Source organism: Trifolium pratense, linkage group LG3, assembly GCF_020283565.1.
Source record: "Trifolium pratense cultivar HEN17-A07 linkage group LG3, ARS_RC_1.1, whole genome shotgun sequence".
NCBI lineage: Eukaryota > Viridiplantae > Streptophyta > Magnoliopsida > Fabales > Fabaceae > Trifolium > Trifolium pratense.
The window spans coordinates 22,048,871-22,073,547 of NC_060061.1; the positions used below are offsets into that span (position 1 = coordinate 22,048,871).

At 30.1% G+C, this 24,677-nt stretch overlaps 1 protein-coding gene across 1 annotated transcript; it reads left to right on the forward strand.

The window, feature by feature from the left end:
- The first annotated feature begins 6,036 nt into the window (after positions 1–6,036).
- LOC123914767 (long-chain-alcohol oxidase FAO1-like) lies at positions 6,037–24,000 on the forward strand. Its single transcript, XM_045965939.1, has 3 exons — positions 6,037–6,081; positions 22,119–23,190; positions 23,303–24,000. Exons 1-3 carry the CDS (start codon positions 6,037–6,039, stop codon positions 23,998–24,000), a joined length of 1,815 nt encoding a protein of 604 aa, XP_045821895.1.
- The last annotated feature ends 677 nt before the right edge of the window (positions 24,001–24,677 follow it).

The window sequence follows — 24,677 nt, forward strand, 5'->3', positions numbered from 1 at the left end:
CACCCCTATTGCCTAAGCCGTTTGTATAAGCTCAAAAATAAGCTAATCCAAACGGACCCTTTATATGTTATATTTAAAGGTGAATTTTTCTGAGGTGGACAATTGTGATAGATTCACAAATAATTTTTATATATTAAACACTGTTTGTGGACCTATTAGAATTATCCAGCTCAGCAGTGTATCGATAATGTTATATAAAGTCTCTCACCGTGCACAAGTTACAAATACTACTATAACGAATACAAATCGTATAGATCATCCATAAATATTTTAAAAAATATTGAAAATAATTTGATATGTTATTAAGACTTATCAAAACGTTCAATTGTCATCCTAATCTAAAATATCTCATCGTTACAGATTTTCTATTTGCACCCTCCTAATTACTAAAGTCATACAATCCACTCTCCCTAGTCCAATAGGCTCATTTCATTTCATTGTCTACTGTTTTTCCATCACATAACCCACTTTCCTGCATTTACTTAAATTACACCTCCCTCATCTTATTTTCTCCTCCAACTTAGGGTTGACAACTTGACTCATACTTAGAGGGTACCCGCAAAAATTACCGACAACGCATAGGGTAAAAATCCGCATTTTGGGTATGGGTAATTACCCGCAAAAATGAACGAGTATGGGTGCACATAATATATATATATATATATATATATATATATATATATATATATATATATATATATATATATATATATATATATATATATATATATATATATATATATATATATGGGGGCTGCTAACTTAGACCCAGTTGGGTCTAAGTTAGCAAGGTGCACCTTTTGAGTTGGACAAAAATACCCATTTTTTTAATTTTTGAAAGAATAGAGCAACAGAGGCATTTCTGTAATTTTCTGCAATTTTATACGCGCCCCCCACTTCTTTTTCCCCCCCAGGACACGTGTCACGCGATTATAGGACAAAATTCACGCGCGTGCACCACACGCGCCGACAGGCGCGCGTGGGTGGAAGGATGGGAGGAGAGAGAAACTTTTTGAAAAGGTAAGGCCACGTGTCAGCATATGATTGACTGCGTTAATTTTTTTTCATTTAATACTTTAAACTCGATTATTTCGTCGTAAATTAATTTTTTATTTTTTAAATTTTATACCAAAATTCATAATTTTTTTTTCTCTACAAATAGAGACTTGGTTCGTTTGATTTGGACACCGAAAAAAAAACGCAATTTTTCACTACTTTAAACTCGATTATTTCGTCGTAAATTAATTTTTTATTTTTTATTTTTTATACCAAAATTCATAATTTTTTTTTCTCTACAAATAGAGACTTGGTTCGTTTGATTTGGACACAGAAAAAAAAAACTCAATTTTTCACTACCTTACATCAACTCACTGAAACCATTCTACCAGGAAAATGGTTTCAGAGTACAAATCTCTGAAACCATTCTACAAGCTAAATGGTTTCAGAAGCAAATAACTAATAATCAACTTACTGAAACCATTCTACCAGCAAAATGGTTTCAGATTACAACTCTCTGAAACCATTGTACCAGATAAATGGTTTCAGAAGCAAACACAATTAATAAATTACTCACTGAAACCATTCTACCAGTAAAATGGTTTCAGAATACAACTATGTGCAACCATTCTACAAGCTAAATGGTTTCAGAAGCAAATAGCTAATAATCAACTTACTGAAACCATTCTACCAGCAAAATGGTTTCAGATTACAACTCTCTGAAACCATTCTACCAGATAAATGGTTTCAGAATACAACTATGTGCAATCATTCTACAAGCTAAATGGTTTCAGAAGCAAATAACTAATAATCAACTTACTGAAACCATTCTACCAGCAAAATGGTTTCAGATTACAACTCTCTGAAACCATTCTACCAGATAAATGGTTTCAGAAGCAAACACAATTAATAAATTACTCACTGAAACCATTCTACCAGTAAAATGGTTTCAGAATACAACTATGTGCAACCATTCTACAAGCTAAATGGTTTCAGAAGCAAATAACTAATAATCAACTTACTGAAACCATTCTACCAGCAAAATGGTTTCAGATTACAACTCTCTGAAACCATTCTACCATATAAATGGTTTCAGAAGGATTTCGGTGTCCAAATCAAACGAACCAAGTCTCTATTTGTAGGGAAAAAAAAATTATGAATTTTGGTATAAAAAATAAAAAATAAAAAATTAATTTACGACGAAATAATCGAGTTTAAAGTAGTGAAAAATTGCGTTTTTTTTTCGGTGTCCAAATCAAACGAACCAAGTCTCTATTTGTAGAGAAAAAAAAAATTATGAATTTTGGTATAAAAAATAAAAAATAAAAAATTAATTTACGATGAAATAATCGAGTTTAAAGTATAAAATGAAAAAAATCACGAAGACCCATTCATATGCTGACACGTGGCTGCCTTTTTCAAAAGCAAAATTTTCTCTCTCCAGCTTATAATCTAGTGTGGCGCAGACAGGATGATCTGATAGATCAGGATGATCTGGGCTGTCTGATTGATCAGACAGTCTTAATGAGATCACATCTTGGCTGTCTGATGGAAATCAACGGTCTGTAACCATGGTCCTTCCGTACGCGCGCGACACTGGATCCACGTCTATTAATTGTTTAAGAAGGTGGGGCGCGTGTTGTTATTTTTTTTTATGTAAAATTACAGAAATGCCCCTGTTGCTCTATTCTTTCAAAAATTAAAAGAATGGGTATTTTGGTCCAATTGAAAAGGTGCACCTTGCTAACTTAGACCTAACTAGGGTCTAAGTTAGAAAACCCCTATATATATATATATATATATATATATAGGGGGCTGCTAATTTAGACCCAGTTGGGTCTAAATTAGCAAGGTGCTCCTTTTGAGTTGGACAAAAATACCCTTTCTTTTTTTTTAAAAAAAAAAAACATATTGGCGCCGATCCAGTGTCGCGCGCCTACCGCAGGACCACCGTTACAGATCGTTGATTTCCATCAGACGGCCAAGAGATGATCTCATCATGGCTGTCGGATCAATCAGACAGTCCAGATCATCCATCTCCATGATAAGCCAGCGCGTGCACCACACTAGATCTGCGCCTGGAGAGAGAAAATTTCATTTTAAAAAAGCAGGACACGTGTCAACTGCTGGGTGGTTGGCGTGTTTTTTTTTTCATTTAATACTTTAAACTCAATTATTTCGTTGTAAATTAATTTTTTATTTTTTTATTTTTATACCAAAATTCATAATTTTTTTTTGTCTACAAATAGAGACTTGGTTCGTTTGATTTGGACACAAAAAAAAAACTCAATTTTTCACTACCTTTAATTATCTTTATATAATACTGTGAAACCATTTAGCTGGTAGAATGGTTTCACAGTATAAATCTCTGAAACCATTTTACTGGTAGAATGGTTTCAGTGAGTAATTTCTTAATTGTTTGCTTCTGAAACCATTCTGAAACCATTTAGCTGGTACAATGGTTTCAGAGCGTTGTACTTTGAAACCATTTCACTGATAGAATGGTTTCAGGGGAGTTGATTTTTAATTGTTTGCTTCTGAAACCATTTTACTGCTAGAATGGTTTCACAGTATAACTCTCTGAAACCATTCTTCCAGCTAAATGGTTTCAGAAGCAAACAATAGTTTTTAATTACCGTTTTATCTCATTTAATTAACGAAAAATAGTTTCAGGTCTCAAAAAATTTCATAAAATATACCAAAAGTTCCAGAATATTATCTAATATTTTATTAGAAACAAATAAAAAAACAATTGGTTTCAGAGTACAAATCTATGAAATTATTATTATTATTTGTTAAATGGTTTTAAATAATCAGCGGAATTTGTGAAAATAATTTCATGACTTGAACTAGGGAGAGTGAGGTACACAAAAGGGTTCTAAATAATTCATAGTACTTTACATAAACTTTTGGAAATTTTTTATGGAATTATAATATTTTTAATTACCTTTTTACTCATTTAATTAACTAAAAATAGTTTCGGGTCTCCAAAAATTTCATACAATATACCAAAATTTCCAGAATATTATCTACTATTTTATTATGAAAAAATAAAAAAACAATAGAGCCTCCCTGAGGCCGCACGCGCCCCCACGCGCCGCCGGTGAGAGTGGGCGTGGGCGACGCGCACTGTTCATCGTCCCTCCCACCCGTTTTATGCAGAAACGGGTCGTGCGACCCGGTTTTTGACCCGGTTCGATCTCCCTCAATACTCAACGAAACTCGACGTTCCTTATATATGGATTTTGATCGTTTTTCAATTTTACAAAGGTTTCCGGTATTATTTTTTGAAATCGGCGTTCGATTCGCACGTAAAATGAGGTCGAAATTTGGAAGAAATTTAAAAAATGTAATAGTTGTTCTATTGTTTCAAAAAAAAAAAGAAGGTATTTTTATGATGCAAATTACATACATGCCCCAGTTGCTCTATTGTTTCAAAAAAAAAAAAAAAGGGTATTTTTGTCCAACTCAAAAGGTGCACCTTGCTAACTTAGACCTAACTAGGGTCTAAGTTAGAAAACCCCATATATATATATATATATATATATATATATATATATATATATATATATATATATATATATATATTTATTTATTTATTTATTTTATTTATATTATTATATAATAATATATGTAAATCAATTTAAAACAATACAACTCTATTAAACTATTACATATTTTTAATAAAAATATTTATTTATAACATAATACAAAATAATGTGAATATTTAACATAAATATGAACTTTAACATAAAGTTAGTAATAATTTTGTTTATAATTTTCATGAGTCAATAATAAAATCTTTGAAATTTATTTAGTTTGTATTAAAATTATATGATATTTTATAATTGATCAATTTACTTTTTAGTAAAAATGCGGGTAACGGGTACGGGTATGGGTACCTAGGTACCTATAGGGTATGGGACAGGGGCAAAAGTTGTTACCCACGCGGGTATGAGGATAAGTACGGGTATTTTTTCAATCCGAGGGTATGGAGATGGGTACTATAGTACCATACCCTACCCATTGCATCCCTACTCCAACTCATTAATGTGCTTCTAATTATTTTTCTCCTAATAATGTCCAATCTCTAACCCACCAAATAACTCAATCATACATAAACACATAAAAATCATATACAAAATAAATAAGTATTCCTAAATTTGGGGTGTTACGGTTTTTAGGTTAATTTTTGTTATTTTAGTAGGTTTTCAAGCTCAAAAGCATGCAAAAAAACCCTAAAAAAAGTAAGTTATTTGATGAAGAAGCAAAGAGTAGAAAAAATTACACAAAAAGAAACAAAAATTGAAGAAAATATGCTCAAATGCATCGTCCCACGATGGGGTACATCGTGCCACGATGAAGAATTAATTTACAGTGTATCTTACAGCTCTCATTGTGCCACAATGAAAGGCATCGTCACCCGATGAGATACATCGTAGCACGATAGTGCGTGAAGTCCAATCCCAAGAAGCCTATAAATAGAGTCATTCACCGCCATAATTAAAATCAATTCAAGAAGGAACACTCCAATAGTCCGGGAGAAGGCAATGATCTCAAAGGAGGAACTCTCCCATAGGGAGTAATTCCCCCAACGTTTTATCAAGATTATTCTTATGTGTACTTTTCTAAACTCTTTTGTTATGATGATGATTACTATTATAAGTAGCTAAATTCCTTAGGTTAGGTCAAGTAGATGAACTGCCTTATGAATATTTGATACATGTAATTGGTTTGAAAAAAATTATATTATTTGCAATTCAATTTATCATTTTTAATTATCTTCTGTGTTTATTCTATATCCATAAGTAGATGTATTTGTGAATTGTTCTTAAGAATTATGTGTCATCGTAACAGAGCCCTAAATCTGAAACTGGAATAATTAATCTAACCCTTAATATCTCTCTATGGGTTTTAGATCTGAATCTGGGTTCTTTCGCTTTAGGATAGAGTATGACTCTTCCCTCACGAGGTTACCGCCAGAAACTATGGATACAATAGAACTAGTATGGTGATGTTTTGGTTCGTCATTATAGTAAAATGGGGTCTGGGTTTTTTGGAAGAAAAATGGGTAAGGTGATGAAGGTAGGTTTGAGTCTGGTTTTTCTATGTAAACCAACCCATAAACGGTCCCACTAAATCGAGTGCTCAGATAAGAATGTTCTTTAGATGTGATGATTCGGTCAGATCTATAGGAGAGTGTCAGAGAGTTTAATGGTAGCATTTCTGAAATAAAATGTTGGTTACTGTGTTCCCTTAGATTGTTAGTAGTACAAAATAAAATATCATAAAATTAATATTTTGTTCTTATTAAAAGAATGTCACTTGTGAATTTGCTTCTTGAGAAAAAACCTGATAATGTCATATGTACTATTTGTTTTGAGTAAGGCAAATAATTATAATTATAATATAGATAAAATAATTTTTGAAATTTTGAAAAATAGTGGAGACCTACATGCATAAAAATTGTATAGGCATTAAAATATGTCATTTTTTTTATAAGGACCAAAAATATATTTAACCCAACAAATTATTAATTTGATTAGTTAATGGTGATGATGAAACATTCACGATGGTGTGGCAAAAAGAGATGTCAACAACAGAGTTGGGTATGCGGGTTGGCCCGCCCCATTTCACCCGCCCCACATAAACCCACACATTGAACTAGGGGTGATCGTATCGGAACCAATCCAAAAGTAAAATCGTAAACTGAACCAATTGATGACAACCAATTATATGACGTTTTTAGTAATAGAATAGAGTAGTTTCTATAGTAAATAAAGACCAAAAGCAAGTAAATAACGAGAAAAATGAAGACACAAGGACTAGATGCAAGAAAAGTGGAAAAAATAGCAAAAAAGGACAAAAAATAGAATAAAGAAGCGCACCATCGTACCCACGATGAGTCTGGGCGTGGCGCGATGAGAAACAGATAAAATTGAAGAAAATCTGCTGAAAATCTTTACCATCGTGGCACGATGGCTTGTCATTGTGGCACGATGATGACTTGAAAAATACGCAGAAAATCCTGAAGAAATCTTCCATCGCACCACGATAGGATCCATCGTGGCCACGATGGGTGTGATGGATGCGCAGAAAAAGCCCAAACTCAGCTGTAAAACTATATATAGAACATTCCTCCTTCACAATTATATATTCAGAAATATTGAGAACAATTCAATATTCACAAGAGAGTTAGGAGAACTCTAAGGAGGAGGCAAGGAGGTCAGGGAACTCCAAGGCCAACAAGGTTCTTTTCTTTCTCTCTTTGTAATTTATTTTTCCTAGGTTAGGTGGAGTCAAGAAACTCCCTTACGAATGCTTGGTTGTATTATTTATAACATTTATAAATTTTAGTTATTTCTATTCAAACTCTTTTGTTGTCTGGTTTTAGTTATTTTAATATTGATCACATTAGAATAAAATCTAAGGACCTAGTGGATATCGCATAGGAAAGAAGCTAGTAATCCTGACCGAAGGATGACATATTAAGGCCTACATGAGACCATTAAATTCAGTATCTGCCGTCTTAGTATATGATTGGAAAGAACGATAATTTCTACGTTGCAGGGTTTGTGACTAGTTTAGGGCATACGTGACAACTTATAATTTAGGGGTCCCTAGGGCGATGAGACCAAAGTTTAAACGAAAAAGTGGAGTTCTGGATCATGGTGTGTAAATAAAGATATGGCAACCTTAAACTAGGCCTTGTAAAAGCTTGTAATAGAAATAAGGCAGGAAAATACTTCATACCTATTTTCAAGAGTCTAAATCCTTAAAGAGGGAAATAATTAAGCCACTAAGCAGGAGTAAGGGAGGGATCCGACCACACTTAACGACCCCGTGTGGTCACACACACACCTTTTATTTTCCGCAATTTATTTTCTGCATTTATTTCTTACAATTTACTAAAGTACCCGCAAAGATACCTTCTTAAACAAACAAAGCGAAGGCAACTACGATATTCCTAAGCGAAACTAATAACTTTGGCACAATCCCTGTGGAGAACGATAACTTATCACTTTATTACTTGGTAGCGATTCTGTGCACTTGCAGAGCCGACCGTCAACAATCCAAACCGAAATTGCAAAAAATCGCATTTAGTTTTAACCGCATGGATCATTTTTCGTCTAAACCGCACGATTTCGTTTTGTTTGCGGTTTTCATTTCAGAAAACTGAACCAAATCAAACCACAATACTTAACTTAACTATATCAACTATTAGCAATCAACCCAAATTGAGTCCATAAAACAATAGGCTGTAAAACGATATCATTTCACGCGATCCAGAACTATATTGTTGGTATTAAAAATAAGTTATTATGTATATGCAATTTTTGTATATGCATATTGTATCATGTAAACAATAAAATAAATTAAAATTTTCTATGTTTATTTTGTAACAAGTTGGAAATATTATCATATTTTTTATCTCATGAAAAACCGCACAAACCGAACCAACACTAACCGCATTGATTTGTTTTGGATGACTTTTTAAAAACCGACCGAACCAAACCGAATGCATTTTTATCTCGCGGTTAAGATGACTTTTATGCTCGAAACCGAACCAACCCGCACCGCGATCACCCTTACATTGAACATGGTGAACAAGCATGTGAGCTAATGTAAATGAGTTATGATCGATACATACGTTGATCTGAGTTCGGTCCACGTTAGGCCGCGTGTTAAATGATTGACCCGCGGACTATTACAAAAAAATAAATAAATTAAAAATCACTTTTTTCAAAAAAATAAACTAAAATGTTGATATTATAAAAGCTAAAAAAATTATATTGTTAATAATTTTATGTTATAACATATAAATTGTACGTAACAAATAAAAAAAAATAAAGTTAGTGATGACAGTCAATTATATAATGTTTTTAGTAGTAATTTAGGGTAGTTTTAATAGTAGTTGAAGCCCAAAAGCAAGCAAATACCTGGAAAAGTGAAGTTACTTGGCCCAGAATCAAGAAAAGTGGAAAAAACAGCAAAAGCGGGCAAAAACGTAATAAACATCGCGCAACATCGTACCTACGATGAGATCCAGCGTGGTGCGATGAGAAGACGGTTTAAATTGAAGAAAATCTGCAACAAATCTTTACCATCGTACCACGATGACTTGTCATCGTAGCACGATGAAAGACGGTTGAAGAAAACAAAAAATCTTGATCAAATCTTCCATCGTACCACAATATGTTCCACCGTGGCCACGATGAGGCGAAATTACACGCCATCGTGGCCACGATGGGTGCGATGGACGCGCAAAAAAAGCCCAAACTCAGCTGAAAAACTATAAATAGAGCCTTCCTAAAATATTCAGAAATCACTCAACAATAGTGATATTCACTCTAGAGTTAGGAGAACTCTAAGGAGGAGGCAAGGAGGGTCAAGGAACTCCAAGGCCAACAAAGTTATTTTCTTTCTGTCTTTGTAATTTATTTTTCCTAGGTTAGGTGGAGTTGAGGAACTCCCTTACGAATGCTTGGTTTTGTATAATTTGGGTATAAATTCAACTGTTTCTACTTTCAAAATCTTTTATTGTCCAGTTTTATATTTATTTTAATATTGATCACATTAGAATAAAATCTAAGGAGCCAGTGGATATCGGATAGGAAACGAAGCTAGTTATCCCGAACAGAGGACAATGTGCTAAGGTCCAACATGAGACCATTAAATTCAGTATCTTATGTCTTAGTATAGGATTAAAGCTAAGTAAAGAACAATAAATTCTACCTGAAGTCAGAGTTAACACTAGTTTGAAGCACGCGTGACAGCTTCCGACACATTGAGCCTTAAGGGTAATGATATCAAAGTTTAAACGAGTAAGTGGAACCGATTGGGGTGAGGATATTTAAGCAGAGCAAAGACAACCTAAACTAGACTCTGACCAGTTTGTAATAGAAAATAGCGAACGAGTGCTTCTGAACCTATTTTATAAATTTAATCTTGATAGAGAGGAACAGGAGAATTAACCACCAAGCAGGAGTAAGGGAGATATTCGAAAACACTTAACCACCCTGCGTGGACACACACACCTTTATTTATTTTCTCTGTCATTTACTTTCCTGTAATTTACTTTTATCCGCGCAACTATCTCTAAAACAAAGCGAATGCAAAACTATTCCTAAGCGAAACTAGTAATTTTGGCACAATCCCTGTGGAGAACGATAACTTGTCATTTTATTACTTGGTTGTGATTCTGTGCACTTGCAGAGCCACCATCAATTAGTAACATTTTTTAATTGAATTTATCCATCTTATCTATGCAAGTAATGCAAACAAAGTAAAATTCAATTGGCTCTTATTGTCATTCTTTCTTCACACACACCTCGAATGCATAAAATAAACAAAAATTATATTAATAAAAACTACAATAGACTTTTTTTTTTGAGATGTTGGATTTGGACATGGACACACTAAGTTATACTTCCTATGTTCCTTTATAAGTGTCTTTTAACGGTAGATTTAACGTTTCTATTTAACTGTCGTTTTGGTATTTAATAGTATAATTTGTCAATTATACCATTTGTCAATTACTTTTATCTTTTTCAATAAAACTAATTAATGTTATAAATTTAAAAAACTAAAGTTTGTTACAAGAGAAATTGTAACAGGTAATAAGTATTAGGAATTAAGTAGTTTATTTTAAATAATTTATTTAAAATAAACTACTTAATTCCTAATACTTATTTCCTGTTACAATCAAAGTGAGACACAATGCCTTTAAATACAACCCAAAAGGATAAAAATGTAAAATAACATAAAATAAATTATTTAAAATAAACTACTTAATTCCTAATACTTATTTCCTGTTACAGAAAGATAATAATTTTTTTTTTTGTACATAACATATTAAATTTATCGAAAAGATAAAACGTGCAAATAAATAAGAATTTATGGGTGGATTAAAATTAGAATATAATAAGAAGAAAATGTGCAAAAATACATTTCGCTAATTTGATGTTACTATTCCAAAAAGACACTTAAAAAAGAACGGAGAGAGTAATTTATAAGTGATAAGATGTGTATATATATATATATATATAGAGAGAGAGAGAGAGAGAGAGAGAGAGAGAGAGGGGTCGTGGACCAACCGGCGAACCAACTTATTTGACCCGCATAACTCACGATTTTAATAATGATCTAACCCACACAGACAAAATATAAACAGACCAAAAAAATTTGTCTTAAATCCATGCAAACTGCGGGTTAAATGGATCGACACGCAGACCTTATCCCATAGCAAGTGAAACAAGTACATATTAAGATCTTTTACATTCACTTGATTAAAAAAAAAAAAACCTTTTACATTCACTTGATCCAATGCTTTTAAAATTATGTCCATGATGGTGTCAACTGATTTAATCGCTTTTATCATAAAATCATTCATTTTTACATTCACTTGATCTAATGCTTTTAAAAAATTTAAAATTACAATCAGACGTTTACTTATCACAATATTTTTTTAAAAAATTAAATACAAAATTTTAGTTTACAAAGATTCCAAAGAGAGAAAATGTCTCTCTTTTTTATTTTAATCCAAGCTGTTACCAATTTTTTTTCCTTTTTGTTCTATCGAAGAGGGATGATTTAAGGTCAATTTTAGTCCGAAATCACTCCTCCAAATTATTTTTACTTCTCGTTATGGTAAATAAGTGTGATTTTCACATATTTTTGTTTTGATTTTTCATCTTCGTACGGTGTATTTTGTTGTCCTGTCTTTGTACGAAGTATTATGATGTCTCATCTGTGTGCGGAGTACTTTGTTGTTCCGTTTTTGTGCAGTGTTAATTTGTTTTAGGTTGGAGATTAATTTTGATCTAGTGTAGATCCAATCAATGTCGATTTTGGTGTCATCAACATTACAGATTCGGAGGCATGAACATTCCGGACACTTCAATATAGTCATTTTATAGGCTTATGTAATTTGCCGTTTTATACTATTAATATAGATACAGTGAGTTTGTTCGCAGATTTATGTTTTTTGTTTTTATCGAATTTGAATTTGTATTGTATATATATATGTACTCTATCAATGAATGAATATTCTTTATTTTTTAATAAAAAAAAAAGAGAGAAAATATTGTGAGACAAGTGATGGAGAGGAGAGAATTGACATGTGGAGAGACAGGAGAGGGTGCATATATGCTATTAGAGATCAATCTAAAGGTAATTATTCCTTATATTTATTATAGACCATTTATTAGACTAGTCTATGTTACCAGCAATATTAATTTGAAGTTTTTTCTTCTATTTTTATTATGCTTAATCAGATGTTCCGGCACTTGACGCTTACCCGTACGATGCACGAGTCTTATGCGTTGTTTTATTCTATAACGTCAAAAAATTATTTGTATATTTAAAATTGAAATAATAGGTATTATCAAAATAATAGTAACAATAGAACTTATCTAAATGTGATATAGATAAATATGTGTTTATACATTTAAAAAAAACTTATTTATACATCACATTTGGAGTTACCTTGGTATCTTCTTCATTAACATTGGTTAGCAATATCTTTAATTCATTCTTTAAAATAACTCTGGAAATGACAACATATGATTGACCACAGAAAATAAATTGATGTTGAAAAATAAGTTTTTTTGTATTATAAATCTCAATGGAGGATTCTGAATCGAATAAACTACTTCATTATCGAATATGTCATTTATATTAATTTGAAACATATTGGAGCATAACAACCATTATTAAATTTTAATTAATTTATTTTTTTACTAACACTTCAAATTGATTTTAATTTGGATCAACCAAAAGAGCGTGACGATGAATTTGCGTACCAAAATCATAAGTAAGTAGTGCTGACAATCGACCAATTTCTTATATACACAAAGATTAGACAAAAGATTATTAGCAAAATCATTAATTATTTCGAACAAAAAATAATAAAATACACAAATAATAAAATGAAAAAAATAAATTAAAATGAATAGTAACATAAAACAACCACAAAAAAATAACCCAACACAACAACAACAATAATATAATAATAATAATAATAATAATAATAATAATAATCTAATAATAATAATAATAATTAATTATTATTACACATTAAATGGATGTAAGTGGGTGATGTGACTAAATGAAAGGTTTTCATTGTTTTAAGTGGATTAGGGTTTAGAAAGGTGATTAGACAACTATCTAGGATACTACACATTTAACTACATATTTAATCCCTTACATTTATTTTAGGTTTCAATTTGGTCTCTTACATTTAAAAAGTATCAATTTGATCCATTTCCGTTTATTGTGCATTCCTATGAGCTACAATTAATGCAATGACACAAGTCAAAATAAAAAACAATATTAAGCAAGTATGTAACACCTGCTCTGCTCCACTACCTAACACCTGCTCCAGATAGCAGGGTTTGCACTAAAGGCACTTAATAGTATGTAAGAAAATCATGACCAAACATAGCTGCATCAGTATCATTAAACAGACAAGGCTTGCATGGTAGACATGTGGAGACGGTGCATGCTATGAGAGAAGAGAGAATTGACATGTGGAGAGGATGCATGCATTCATGCATGCAATTTTATTTTTTGTTTGTAATTTTTCGTTTTTTAATAAATACATATTGTTTATTTTTAATAAATATAGTGTGTTATTTTTGTATTAATTTGAAAGAAAAAATAAAATAAAGAAAATATTGACAGAATAGTGTCCATTAAACTATATATAATATATATTATAGAAAAAGTTAAATATAATTTTAGTCCTTATATAAAAAAATTGACATATTTTAGTAGTACAAAAATTTTAAATATGTAGTTTTAGACCTATTAATTTTAAAAATTATTTAATTATTATTAAATTCTTAATTTATTTGTAATAAATTATTTTGCATAAATTCAGGAAGTTATTTCAAACGACTATAATAATTATCGCAAAAAGTAGTATAAATTTGTTGTAGTGAATTAAAATTGAGCTGCTTGAAAACTTAATCTTAAAGGAAAAATACAAGTCGAGAGAAATTTATGTAATCAGTCTTTCGGTGACATTTTCAATTTTAATTTTGTAGAACTTGAGTTTCAATTCATAAAGATTTTTAGTTTTTGCGAGTTCCACGGTGCAAGAGCTTGTTGTGTCTTGTTCTTGTTTACTAATATTATTATAACGAATATAAATTTTAAGGTTAAATATGTTTTTGGTTCTTATAGTTTTCGAGATTTTTTGTTTTAGTCTTTGAAGATTTTTTCACACTTCTTGATCCTGAAGTTTTTTCTGTCAAGATTTTTCGTCCATACTTTTAATCAAACTATTGTAAATTCTCACATTTTTTAATTCTCTTTTATATTAATGTTTATAATATTACAAGAACATCTCTGATAAAAATTTAGAATGTTTTAACGTAAGATGAATTATTTATGAATTTTTATGTACAAAAATCTAAATATTTCAGATTTAATTCATCTCTTGTTAAAAAAAATGTAACTTTTGTTAGAGAGATTCATATATTATACTAAACATGACCGTAGAAAAAAAATTAAAGTCCGAATGAAATGCACGAGTTAAATGAAAAGTAGTGACTAAAAAGTGTGAAAAAAAAATCTTCAAGGACTAAAACGAAAATTCTGAGAAACTATAGGGACCAAAAATATATTTAACCCTAAATTTTATAAAATTCATCATTGGATTGAATGTTTATATCATATGATTATTCATTTTTTTTTAATCATATTTTTTTTAAAGAAATCAAAAATTATTTGATATGTTATTGAGACCCATTAATAATAACAATTTATGGTAAATCTTCTATATTAGCAAAAGCCATTAGTTTTAGGTGGTTTTTATTTTGAAATTACAACTAGGTGTTTGTTTTTCTAGAATTATATATTGGTAAAAGCTTATTAGGTGATTGGTTTTTAGACGTGATCAGGATTAGTAAGACACTTGCATGTTTGCATGTTGTTCCTTGCTCATTATTTGTGAGAGAGAATTGACATCTGGAGAGGGTGCATGCTATGAGAGAAGAGATGAGTGATGGAGAGGAGAGAGAGAGAATTGACATGTACAGAGGGTGCATGCATGATATTTTATTTTTTGTTTGTAGAAAAAAAAAAAAGAAATTAAGAAAGTTTATTTTTGCACTTTATTTTCCCATTATATCCTTATTTTAATTTACCAATAATTTTTTTTGCACACACTTTCTCTTTCCAATAAATTTAATATATTATGTACAAAAAAAAATTAGTATTTTATGTACCAAAAAAAATATTTAATTCTAATGTCATCAATATTAAAATAAATATAAAACCGGACAATAAAAGAGTTTATAATAGAAATAACTGAATATATACCCAAATAATATAAATTATACAACCAAGCATTCGTAAGAGAGTTTCTCGACTCCACCTAGAAAAATTAAATTACAAAAAACAGAAAGAAAAGAATCTTGTTGGCCTTGGAGTTCCCTGACCTCCTTGCCTCCTCCTTAGAGTTCTCCTAACTCTGGAATGTGTTGGAATATTTTGGAATGAATAATAGTGGAGGAAGGAGGTTCTATTTATAGTTTTCAGTTGGGCTTGAGCTTTTTCTGCGCATTAATCACACCCATCGTGGCCACGATGGCGTGTATTTTTGCCTCATCGTGGCCACGATGGATCCTATCGTGGTGCGATGGAAGATCTTCTTAGGATTTTCTGCGTATTCTTCAAGTCATCATCGTGCCACGATGGAAAAGATTTTCTGCAAATTTTCTTCAATTTTCACCGCATTCTCATCGCGCCACGCTGAGACTCATCGTGGGTACGAATACGATGGTTGCGTTGCTTTATTACATTTTTACCCTTTTTAGTTGCTTTTTTCACTTTTCTTGCTTCTGGGTCTTGTAACTTCACTTTTCTTGGTATTTGCTTGCTTTTGGGCTTCAATTACTATTAAAACTATCCTAATTTACTACTAAAAACATCACATAATTGGTTGTCATCAACTTTCCACCGACGCTCACATCCTCTCCGTGAAGTTCTAATCACACAAATCATCAGGATTCATGAGAACATAAGTTTCAATTCATCTGTATAAGCAAAACTATATCACACCAAAAATCAATTTCAGAAAAATGAATCAGAATATTGTTGTTGACTTGTTGGTTTCCGAATTCGACAACATAGTGACTAACTCTTCTAACTCGGTTGGTGTTCTAGGTAGTATGGGTTGGAAAGATCTGGTTGAGTTTTTTTTTTTACCAAAAAAATGTCATTGTGAAGGTAGGTTAGGGAAGACGGAAACCATGAACTCATTAAAGGTTAATCCACGTGTTTTAATTTGGTTGGATAACAGATAAAACAGGATGTATGAAACTTGATATAAGTTTTGTCCATAGATTATAATATAGATAAATCAATTTTCAAAATTTTGAGAAATAGTGGGAATTAAAACTACATGCATAAAAATTGTTTAAGAATTAAAACTTGTCACTTTTTTTTTATATAAGAACCAAAAATAAAATTTAATAATTTTGTACGGTCCAAAAATATATTTATCCCACCAATTACTATTTTAATAAATTAATGGTGATGATGAAATATTTAGAGTCCTTTTGTTTGAGGGAAGAAAAGTGGGAGGAAAAAAAATTACGCAAACCAATGAATGAACCTAGACTAACTTTAGTCCATCTTCATTCATTGATTTGCGTAATTTTTTTCCTCCCACTTTTTTTCCTTCATACCAACGGACTCTTACGGTGGTGTAGCAAAAAAGAGATGTGAGCAGAGTACATATTAAAATTTTGGCAAAATTACATTTATCAAAAAATATAGTTTATAAAAATACAATTTTTGTTTGTAAAAATTTATAAATAATATAGATTTAGTTACATAAACGATTTTGCATAAATTCAAAAAATAAGCAATTTTAATAAGGTCCTAAAATTTTCATTTTGCTACTGCACTTTCATTTTACTTTAAAAATGGTCCCTAGACCCATTTTTTATGATGTGTCACTTTCATTTTACTTTTAAAAAATTACTTATTTAAGGGTATTTTGGTTCATTCACTGCAAAATTAAATGAGTCATCAACTCTAAAGTCCAGTCAACAGTGACACATCAGCAAAAATGTGTCATTTCAGCAAAAAATGGGTTTAGGGACCATTTTTAAAATAAAATGAAAAAACAGTGGCAAAATGAATTTTTTTTTAAATGCAGGGATTAAAACTCACATGGCCCATATGTGCAGGGACCTTTTACACATTTAAGCCAAATATATATAAATAAGAAAGATCAGTACCCTTATGTAAGAAAAAAGAAGATCAGTACAAAAAAAAATTAATAAGGAAAGATCACTAAAAAAAAAAAAGTGACTAGACCAAAACCGATACAATTTTTATTTATTTTTGGTACATAATACAAATCTAAAATAAGGTGATATAGAAAGAAAGAATATTCTTTCATTAAGTATAATTATGTTTGTAATTATTTTTCATTATGTGTAATTATATTAATTTTCTATGATTGACTTCACACTCTAACCTGTATATATCTATTTCACCAGTGAGAATACAGACAACACCATAACCATATAAACAAGAGATAACCCTGGGTTTCTAGTCTATCAGCACAAACATTACCTTCTCTATTATTTTCAATAACATTACCTTCTCTATTATTTTCAATAACCCTATGTTGGCTAGTTTGTGCTGACGTATAAGCAAGAGATAACCCGTGTATAAGCAAGAGATAACCCTGTGTTGTTAGTTTATCAGCACAAACATTACCTTCTCTATTATTTTCAATAACCCCATTTTGGCTAGTTTATCAGCACAAACGTATAAGCAAGAGATAACACTGTGTTTTTAAGTCTATCAGCACAAACATTACCTTCTCTATTATTTTCAATAACCCTATAACCCTATGTTGGCTAGTTTATCAGCACAAACATATGAGCAAGAGATAACCCTGTGTTTCTAGTTTATCAGCACAAACATTACCTTCTCTAAATATGTGAGTCACCATAAGAATATAATCTAAACATTTTTAATGTTTTCAATTTATTTGTTATATAATCTGAATATTTGTTTTTACATTATTGCACCAGATCTAAATCAGGTCTAATCCAGCTCTTTATAAACTTTTCATTGAACTAGATCTATTTCTTGTTTTTTTTTTGAAGGATAGATCTATTTCTTGTTGTCTCTACATACCTAAGAAGTTAGTATTTTTTTATATTTCTTCAGCATAATAATAATGTGTTTGTTTTGTAAATTTTTTATTAAAAAAATGATTTTTTAACTTATTTTTGTTTGTTATATTTTTTAGGATATAATATTGTTTGCTTTTCAGGATATAGTTTTTTTTTTTTTTTTTTTTAAGAAACTAAGAGAAAATTATATTAAAACAAAACGCAGCCCCTCAAGCACAAGATGAGAAACTAAAAGGTAGTCAGTCATTATACAAAAGTTAAGCCACAACTAGCCAGAAGAAACATAAAAAATTACACAAGAGCCTGAAAGTAGCATAATTATATTTTAATAAATATATAGTTTTATCTTTTTTGTTTGTAACTTTTTTCGTTTTTTTAATAAATATATTTTTATTTTATTTATTTATTTTTGGTAGAATATTGTTTATTTTTAAAGTATAATTTCTATTTTTGATTCCTTATATATTTTGATAAATATATAGTTTTATCTTTTTTGTTTGTAACTTTTTCGTTTTTTTAATAAATATAATTTTTATTTTATTTATTTATTTTTGGTAGAATATATTGCTTATTTTTAAAGTTATAATTTCTATTTTTAATTCCTCATACGTGCACATGTTAATATTCTCCTATTTTTAATATAGTGTGTTATTTATGTATTAATTTGACAGAAAAAAATTAAGAAAATACTGACAGAAAAGTGTCCATTAAACTATAGTATATCTAAAAAATTATTGATTTTTTCGATATAGTGTATTATTAGATTCGTCAAAAAAATATAGTGTATTATTAGAAAATCCTGAAAACTCTACCAAAAAGAAAAGCATATCCTTAACTTTACGGTGCAAAGTTTTGCGTCTTGTCAAAAAAAAAAAAAGTATCAGTTTTTTTTTTTTACCAAACTTAACAAATTTTATTTTTTACTAACACCTAAAGTCAATTTTTTTAAGCCACAGCATAAATAAAGTGTATTATTAATTTTCACAGCTGGTTTGGTCTAGTAGTGAGGAACTTGAATAGTACGTTATAGATCCCGGGTTCGATCTACAGCTAATTATAAAAAAAAAAAATCAATTTTTCTTTCACTCATCAATAAAGTGTATTATTAATTTCCAAAACTGTTTCTTTTAAGTACAGTATAAATCTTACGTCAAAAAAAAGTATAGTATAAATATTATAATAAAAAAAAATGCGTCAAAAAAAAAAAAAGTAAAGTATAATATAGTGTATTACTATTAGTTTCCAAAACTGTTTTTTTCTTACTTAAAAAGAAAACTGTTTTTTTCTCAGTCAAATAAAAAAAAAACTGGGGCTTAGGCCCTCTCTACTACCAAAAAAAAAAAAAACTGTTTTTTTTTCAAGGTTACTCAAATCTGTATCTTAAAAAATTAATATATTTCTAAAACTGTTAATTTCCCAAACCAGCAAGAATTAATGGCTCATTACCACCAATAATTTCCTTTCTAAAACAATTTCAAAAGTCAATAAAAAATAATAATTACATAGTATACAATTAAAAATATCAGAGCTGCTATATAATTCATTATAAAAAATAAAAAACAAAAACTGCTATATAATTCCATGAAAATTCATAAACTTCGATAAATAGTACTTTCTCCGGTCACTATTATAAGTAAAAAAAAATTACTTTTTAAGTTCATTGAAAAAGTAATGTATTTAGGTACCGTTTGACCAAACTTTTTTACGGTTTAAAAGCTACTTTAAAATAAAGTTTAAAATAAGTGCTTTAGAAAAAAAGTTAAAGTTGTTTGGTGGTGATTTCATTTTTAAAAAACTTAAAGTAAACTCTAATTTATATTTGTTTCATAAAAAAATTTATTAAATCATTTATATTTAGGGATATTATATTTTAAAAATATAATAAACAAATATTAAAATTTGGTGTGCAATATTTTATCTAAATAAATATAACATTTTAACTAATAATATATTATAAAATCTACCATTTGATTAGAAGTATATATTATTTAGATCATCTATGTAAAATTTTACACAAATCTAAAATAATTCAATATGTTTTTGAAATTCATAAAAATAAGAAATGTTCAGTATTTTTTTTTTTTTTTTTTAACTTCAAATATCATAGATAAAAATAAAAAGTGGGATACAAAAGAGGGGGACCAAGCCTAAATCCTCAACAAAGGAAACAAAACAACTAGCTAGCAACATCTAAAATAAGGAAAACCTAACCTATTTGTAGTTAAATCTTCCCTAATGTTCAGTAAAGTGCATAAATTTTAAATTTTAGTAGGTCTCAATAACAAATCAAATAATTTTAAATTTGTGTAAAATTTTATATAAATAATTTAAATGACATATACTTTAAATCCATTGTAAATAATATTTTATAAAATTTATATTTTTTAAAATATTATTACACGGCGTAACATTATCGGTGTGAGGGAGCCGGAGTTTAAACCCCGATCATAGCGTTCAGCTTAACAATTTTAACATTTTTTTGTCAGTTGTGCTGGGACTTGTGAACTATAGGTGTAATTTAATCCAAATACATGTATAATTATTGAAATGATTAATTTCATATTTTGAAGAAGAAAAATACTACAGGGTTCTTATTTTTTTAATTAATAGTACAATGAAAACTAATAATAATGCCTTTTTTGTTATAAAAAAAATTAAATAATAGTGCACTTTTTAATAATAATAATAATAATAATAATAATAATAATAATAATAATAATAATAATAATGCACATGACATGAAGGTGATTAAATAATAGTGCATATTATGAACATATCAGTTAATGTACAAAAAAACAAAGCATATCAGTTAATTATAGGATATATGGTTTTACGTTTGTGAGGATTCGAAGAGGGGAGCAGCCGAAAAGTTCATTTTCCACAAAAAAAATTTGCATATATTAATTTTACCAAAAACTCATTATTGATGTATTTTACACATAAAAATTAAGCAAATTTTTTTATAAGTACTTTAAAGAAAACTGTTTGCCTCAAATTCTATTTTTTTGGAATAAAAAGTCGAAAATAAGTTCGGTCAAACGGTGCCTTAGTTTATATTATTGACTTATTTTTTTGAACAAATCTAAAAAATAATGTTTTTACTTATAAGAGAGAGTATAAATCTTGTTTAAGAAAAAAGTGTACTATAAATCAATAAAGAGTATTATTGGTACACATTACCACTTGCAATGATCCTAATTAATTAATATTAATTTATTAGTAAAATATCAACTGACCCATGGTCGACAAATTTACCACTTGTCCATGTCACCTATATTACTACACCATGTGCCATAAGTTATAACTACTATATAATGAAGGGCTGCCTTCCCCATTTTCATCAACAACACATTTCTTTTAATTCACATCCATTATAGCTCCCACGTGATCCCAATGCTTCATCTCATGTCCTATAAGTGTTTAGTGTTTACAAATATAGTATAGTTTATTGTGATTTTACCAAATTCATTGCGAATTCATACATGCATAGAAAAGTAAAATCAACAATCTTTTGATTGTTGATCCTTTCTAAGAAAATCTACAATTCTACTTGTGATACAATAAGTAGTTGACTGAATAGTTATCATAGGATTGACACCAATAGCAGTAGGAAGAACACTAGCATCACAAACAAACAATCATTCATCTTCTCAACTCTCACCATTTTCATCAACAGCACCTTCCTTTTGATTCATGCCCATTCTACAACTCCCCATTTGATGAGCAGAACTATACAAATTCCAGCTCTCACCCGGCCACAATGCTCCATCTATAGGACAAAAACTATCTATAAACTCTTCAATTTCATTTTCACTGATATTCTCATTAATCTTAATTCTTTGACCATCACTTCTATGTGTCCCTACTTCCACTGCTCCTGTTGCTATTAGAATCCTCACTGCATGTTGTAAACCAACTCTCATATTCTCTTTGTCAGTTGAATCCAATTTATAGCTTATTCTTCCTTTCTTTGTTACTTGTCCACTTGATTTGTCCCTTATTATTGTGATTAAATGTGATGTTCTTAGAAAGTTTAGCAAAAAGAGACCCCTTGAAAAAGGGATTATAGAAACCATGCACGAAAATGACTCAACTCTTCAACAATCTCTAATTAACAAAGGCCTCAATGTTACACTAGACTCCAAAAACAACACACTCAAAATAAAATTTGATGCAGTAGTTGTTGGATCTGGCTCTGGAGGAGGTGTAGCAGCTTCTGTCCTTTCAAATGCAGGACACAAAGTGCTTGTTCTAGAGAAAGGAAACTATTTTGTTCTAGAGGATTATTCATCACTAGAAGGTCCTTCGATGGATCAACAATATGAATGTGGAGGAATGTTAGCTTCTGTTGATTCAAGAATACTTATTTTGGCAGGTTCAACAGTTGGTGGCGGCTCAGCTGTTAATTGGTCAGTTTGCATAAGAACACCAAAAAAAGTGTTAAAAGAATGGTCAGAGGAACACAAACTTTCCATATTTTCAAGCTTAGAGTATCTATCTGCTATGGAAACTGTGTGTGAGAGAATTGGTGTCAATGAAAATTGTACACAAGAAGGGTTACAAAATCAAGTACTGAGAAAAGGGTGTCAAAATCTTGGCTTAAAAGTTGATTATGTTCCAAGAAATTCATCGGGGAACAATCATTATTGTGGTTCACGTGGTTATGGTTGTCCAAAAGGAGAGAAACAAGGGACTCAAGTTACATGGCTTGTAGATGCTGTTGAAAAAGGTGGTGTGATAATAACAGGATGCAAAGCTGAGAGGTTTTTATTTGAAAGTAATTACAGGAGTGGAAATACAAGAAAGAAGAAATGTTTGGGTGTTTTGGCAAAGACTTTAAAGAGTAGAGTCACAATGAAGCTACAAATTGAGGCCAAAGTAACAATTTCTGCAGGTGGTGCACTTCTGACACCTCCATTGATGATATCTAGTGGTTTAAAGAATAAAAACATTGGTAGAAACCTTCATCTCCACCCTGTGTTAATGATATGGGGATACTTTCCAGAATCAAAATCAGATCTCAAAGGTATTATTTAAAATAAATTTTTTTGTTAAGAGTTTAGTTAGTTTTTTTGGTAATTAACCATGTTATTGGCACGAAGTAATCTTCATCTCTTTCATCCTATGATTTATAACAGGTAAAGTCTATGAGGGAGGTATAATCACATCTGTTCATAAAGTACTATCATCATCAACATGTGATGATTTAAAATCAGACATAAGAGCCATAATTGAAACACCATTACTAGGACCAGCATCATTTGCATCACTATGTCCATGGGAATCAGGACTAGACTTCAAACAAAGAATGCTAAACTTTCCAAGAACATCACATTTAATCACAATAATAAGGGACAAATCAAGTGGACAAGTAACAAAGGAAGGAAGAGTAAGCTATAAATTGGATTCAACTGATAAAGAGAATATGAGAGCTGGTTTACAACAAGCAGTGAGAATTCTTATAGCAGCAGGAGTAGTTGAAGTAGGGACACATAGAAGTGATGGTCAAAGAATTAGAATTAATGAGAATATCAGTGAAGATGAAATTGAAGAGTTTATAGATAGTGTGTGTCCTATGGATGGAGTATTGTGGCCAGGTGAGAGCTGGAATTTGTATAGTTCTGCACATCAAATAGGGAGTTGTAGAATGGGTGTGAATCAAAATGAGGGTGTTGTTGATGAAAATGGTGAGAGTTGGGAAGCTGAAAGATTGTTTGTTTGTGATGCTAGTGTTCTTCCTACTGCTATTGGTGTTAATCCTATGATTACTATTCAGTCAACAGCTTATTGTATCTCAAGTAGAATTGTAGATTTTCTTAGAAAGGGTCAAGAATAAAAAAATTGTTGATTTTATTTTTCTACGCATGTGGCAAATGTTGATATATGTTAAAATCTCTGATTAGTGCTAATTAAGGATTAAAATTAGCAAATCATATCTATTAGACTTTTCAATGTATTTATTGTGATCTTATACACGAGGTCCCCATACCACATAAGGCCGTAAACACATACATGTTACACTAAGTTATCTTTCTGAAAATCTTAATTAGTCTATGTTACCAGCAATATTAATTTGAAGTTTTTTCTTCTATTTTTATCATGCTTAATCAGATGTTCCGGAACTAGACGCTTACCCGTGCGATGCACGAGTCTTATGCGTTATTTTATTCCATAACGTCAAAAAATTATTTGTATAGGTGATAAATTTAAAATTGAAACAATAGGTATTATCAAAATAATAGTAACAATAGAAGTTATGTAAATGTGATATAGATAAATATGTGTTTATACATTTAAAAAAAACTTATTTATACATCACATTTGGAGTTACCTTGGTATCTTCTTCATTAACATTGGTTAGCAATATCTTTAATTCATTCTTTAAAATAACTCTGGAAATGACAACATATGATTGACCACAAAAAATAAATTGATGTTGAAAAATAAGTTTTTTTTGTATTATAAATCTCAATGGAGGATTCTGAATTGAATAAACTACTTCATTATCGAATA